The sequence below is a fragment of the Sinocyclocheilus grahami genome, unplaced genomic scaffold (genome assembly GCF_001515645.1).
Source record: "Sinocyclocheilus grahami isolate Dianchi unplaced genomic scaffold, SAMN03320097.WGS_v1.1 scaffold1204.1, whole genome shotgun sequence".
Lineage (NCBI taxonomy): Eukaryota > Metazoa > Chordata > Actinopteri > Cypriniformes > Cyprinidae > Sinocyclocheilus > Sinocyclocheilus grahami.
The window spans coordinates 278,907-283,341 of NW_015506383.1; the positions used below are offsets into that span (position 1 = coordinate 278,907).

The 4,435-nt window shown below is 34.7% G+C and overlaps 1 protein-coding gene across 3 annotated transcripts in view; it reads right to left on the reverse strand.

Moving 5' to 3' along the window:
- Positions 1–2,034: 2,034 nt before the first annotated feature.
- LOC107567991 (ADP-ribosylation factor-like protein 6) overlaps positions 2,035–4,435 on the reverse strand; it is a 4,948-nt gene continuing 2,547 nt past the window's right edge. The window contains exons 6-8 of one of the 3 annotated variants that reach the window (XM_016253823.1): positions 3,713–3,768; positions 3,532–3,544; positions 2,035–3,135 (exon numbers count right to left, since the gene is read on the reverse strand). In XM_016253823.1, coding sequence (XP_016109309.1) covers positions 3,099–3,135; positions 3,532–3,544; positions 3,713–3,768 — 106 coding nt within the window. In that variant the 3' untranslated portion in view covers positions 2,035–3,098. The other 2 variants (XM_016253825.1, XM_016253822.1) reach the window with 2 other exon arrangements.

The following is a 4,435-nucleotide window of genomic DNA, read 5'->3' on the forward strand; positions in this document are numbered from 1 at the left end:
GTGTTTATCTGGAATCACTTGAAATAAAGTGTCGTATCCTGATGTTTTCTTCTAGATCCCTCGGTGCATGGGAACAGTCACGGTGCACAGATTTTGCTCAGCTAATGAGCACACTTCACATCTGTTTCGAGTTCTTTGAAGTGTCACTGAGAGATGAACATGCATTTTTTTCATGGACAAATGAACAGCAGATTTGACAAAACAGTTAGCAATAATAATAACAAACAACAAAACTAAATATATTCGATTTAAAAACGTGTATTTACACCTACAACAACCTAGTTAATAATAGGTAGGCCTGTGCGCTACGTAATGCGACTCGGGTGATGCATTTGCGAAAAAAACAAAATAAACCTAATCATTTCAGAAAAATAATTTTAGGAAGATAAAGAAATTCATATTGTGTACATTTCATCTCCTGTTTAACTAGGCCTACCTGTCTTTCATTAGTGAATTACAGATAGAGTGTTACTGCCATCTAGCGGCAGAAGAGGGAACTAACCAGCGGCCCTTGTATGCGGTAACTGCATGTGAACGTTTGCTGTGAACGAAACTTTCTCAGCTATTTACAAAGGGAGATGGACAGTGACAAGCAGTGGGCACTTAGAAGCTACAGGGTCCCGTATCAGCGTCACGTCTGTCACGCATGGCTAAACGAGACGATCTGACAAAGAGTTCAGAGTCTCCTCTGTGTTTTATATCTGCTGTCACTTTTTTTCTCTCGGGGATCTGCAGTCTGTCTCTAGTGCTGCCGCTTCACTTGCACCAGACGGGAGATGGAAATACTGCATATTGTCCATTTGCTGTTAGATTAAAGGGACAGCCCATAAATTACAATTCTGTTATCAATTCCTTACCCTTAAATCGGTCAAAATCTGCTTGATTTCTGTGACACACAAAAGAGGATAATTTGAAGGTTAACTATGCATTTCACTGCATGGAAGGAGGAAAACTGAGAGATTAATCTTAATATCTTCTTTCAAAGAAAGGCGTAGGTTCGGAATGATACGAGAGAGAAAATGATTGGACAGAATGTTTATTTTTGGGTGAAATTTAATCACTTTAATGCTATTAAATTAACTTAGAATTGGCTGCTTTGCAGCTATGGTGTTAGAGATGGGTCTGGGTGAATGAATTTGTAAATACAATTACTTTGCTTTAGCAAGGAAGATTCTCTCCTCCACTCAGAGAAATTTAACCTGCATGCAACAAACTTATTAAACAAAAAGTGACCGTGCTGCATTCCTTTTACAAATGTAATAGGTACAACAGATACCAGATACATTCTGCCACAAAAGCTTCTTACGCTACAACATATAGAGTTCTGATATACATAGAATGTTATGTTTATATTGTATCACACAATAAATATACTGTCAGCCTGTACATTAGTGATAAGGATTCTTCATTGACTGTTTCTGGTCACATGGTTACATCAGTAGGTGGCGACAAGTATTAGTGCTAGAAGCACATTATTGAATCATTCCTTTAGATGTTTCTTTCAGAAACAAAACACGTGTCATGCAGCATAGATCCTGCTTTGGTTTTGTTTGGAGCTCATTTCTTTGATGGAGAAAAATAAGTGAAGTAACCAAGTGACTTGGGTCTAAAATGTAAAGTACTCTTTCAATATACTGAAATACAGCAATATCACACTCATATTTGTGCAGGTGTTCTGTTGATCCTCACACATAATTAAATGAGATGAAGCTCCAGTTGACGTCTCCAATAACAGCACAGTGCAGTCTTGGCACCACTAAGTATTTCAGTGGCCGGAAAGACATAAAATGAGTGCGATTCCATAAAAACGGCAGATGGCACCATGATTAGATGAGATTCTGCCATTTTCAGTAGCCTATATGACCGTGCTGATGTTGTGGTCTTAATGAGCAAGTGCACTGGATTTTCCACAACTATAATCACGGCCATGGATCAGCCACCCCATAACAGCTGTCCTTCACACAGTTCAGACTCAAAGAGCTCTGGCCACACTGATTATTTAAAGAGAAAGAAGGATGAAGCCGTGTGCCACACTTTGGCATTGACCGGTCAGTTGATTATTGAAAAAATAAAATACAGAGAGAGAGACATATACTGTATGGAGATAGCATTCATACTCAGACTAAGCCCCAGATTTAGTTCATTTTTTAAACATTCTATTACAAGATCCCTTATTAATGAATAAAACAACAAGAAAAAAAAAACACATTGCTAAAAATCAGCTAAAAACGGTTTGTGTAGAATATAAGTTAATATGTGAAAATGTACTTTGTCAAAACACAAGACAAAAATGCAGCAACAATTCCTTTACATATGTTTTTAAAACAAAAAGTTTATGGAAAATAAATAATTCCAGAACAAAGAGAAACATTTCGTTTGTGACCGTTTGAGGTTAATTAGGATAATTTTTCATTTTCATACTATTTAGAGGCAACATGCATACAATGTTTTCTATCCAATCAACAACATAGCTAAGCTATAAAATATTAGCCATTGTGCTCTGCTGTCTGAGAAACCTGTTACAGTGAGTTTCTCAACAGAATTACTTTACAGCATTGGCAGCCAAGAAGTGTAGTGTAATTCATCAAGAGAGAAGTGCAGTGTATGTATTCATCAAGACAGAAGATGCAATGATCAAATACTAGATGCATCGTCACAGACAAATTTACACCTGTTATTAGCATAATCGCTCAGGTGATCAAAAGTGATGAAATGTTTTTGATCGTACTCCGTAGTCAGAAATGTATATGGCCAAATTGAATTTTTTTGTTTAAATTCGAATGTGTTCTTATGCTTCCTGGACAACAGGGAATCTGTCAATCAATTATTGGGCTAATAGGTTAAACTTCACTAGTTATGTGTGGATTTAAAAGAAAACAAATGTCAGAATAATGTTTAAAAATAAAAGTCTTGACTGACCACTTGTGATCAGATCAACTGAGACAGATATTCATATACATAGTGCAAACAGGGCCATAATCAAAGCCAAAATGTTTTTACTCTACCAACCTAATTGATTTTAACATCAGCACAAAAGGTGAAGATCTTTTTTGTCTGGCTCCGCCATTGCAGCTGGTGACCTTGACTGTTTTTATATCTCAGGAGGGTTTTACGTTTTCATCGCTCTGATTTGATCTGTTAATGGGAGGGGGAAAAAAACAGAACAAGGATTTAAATCATTATACATTTTGATGCATTTTCAGATAAAGGTGAGATCTTAAATTGTTGCATTAACTGGACCAAACTAAAACACTGGGTAGAGGAGAACAGATGTCTGTGGACTTCATTTATTTGTTATCGACTTACTCAAATGCACCTCAAACAACAAGAAGGAGAGGGAGTCTGAAATAGTTTTGGGCCGTATCTACTCTTTGAGATACCATCAAAAGATTATTTGCCTTTGAATTTCTTCTATAAAGCCGAAATGAGGTGTAAATTGTTGCAAGAATAAATACAGCCCAAAAGTTAAATTGAACTGTACAATTAACCAAGGATCTCAACACATCTGGGAACTTAAACTTCAATACTTACTGTGCAATTTGTTCTATGGGTGAAATAAAACACAAGAATATAAAAGGCATTGAACATTTCAAACAGTTTATCTAGTTTATACATTTTTTGGCACCCTTATTAAAGCTCATCTCTGTAGAAACTAATAATTCAAAGACAAAAAGGAAATTAGATGCACAAAACATGGAATAAGTGTATTTACCTTGCAGCCAGTCTACACCCTCCTGAAGACCTTCGCCTTTCACTGCATCACTTGCACTGTAATTTATTTAATATGAATTTAATATACCGTATGTGTATTACATATTTACACACAATACTGTTCAAACATTTGGGGTCAGTATGATTTTTTTTTCTAATAAAAAATTGTTTTATTCAGCAAGGACACATTAAATTGATCAAAAGTGCCAGTAAAGCCGCTTACATTGTTACAATGTTTTATTTCAAATACATTTTAAACTCGATTCATCAAAGAATCCACAAAAAAAGTATCACCATTTCCACCAAAAACAAAAATGAAGCAGCACAACGGTTTTCAATAAGAAATGTTTCTTGAGCATCAAATGAGCTTATTATAAGTTTTTCTGAAAGATCATGTGACTCTGAAGACTGGAGTAAAGACTGCTGAAAATTCAGCTTTGCTTCACAGGAATGCATTACATTTTAAAATATATATTAAGGCAGAAAACAATTTATTTTAAATTATAAAAATTTTTTTCACAATACTACTGTTTTTACTGTATTTTTGATCAAAGATGAAAATACTGCTTTGGTGAGCAAAATAAACTTCTAAATATTTTTACAGACTTCAAATATATATATATTCTGTCCAAAAAGCAGTACTCAATCAATCTATCTATCTATCTATACTGTATATATATATATATATATATATATATATATATATATATATATAAAAATATAT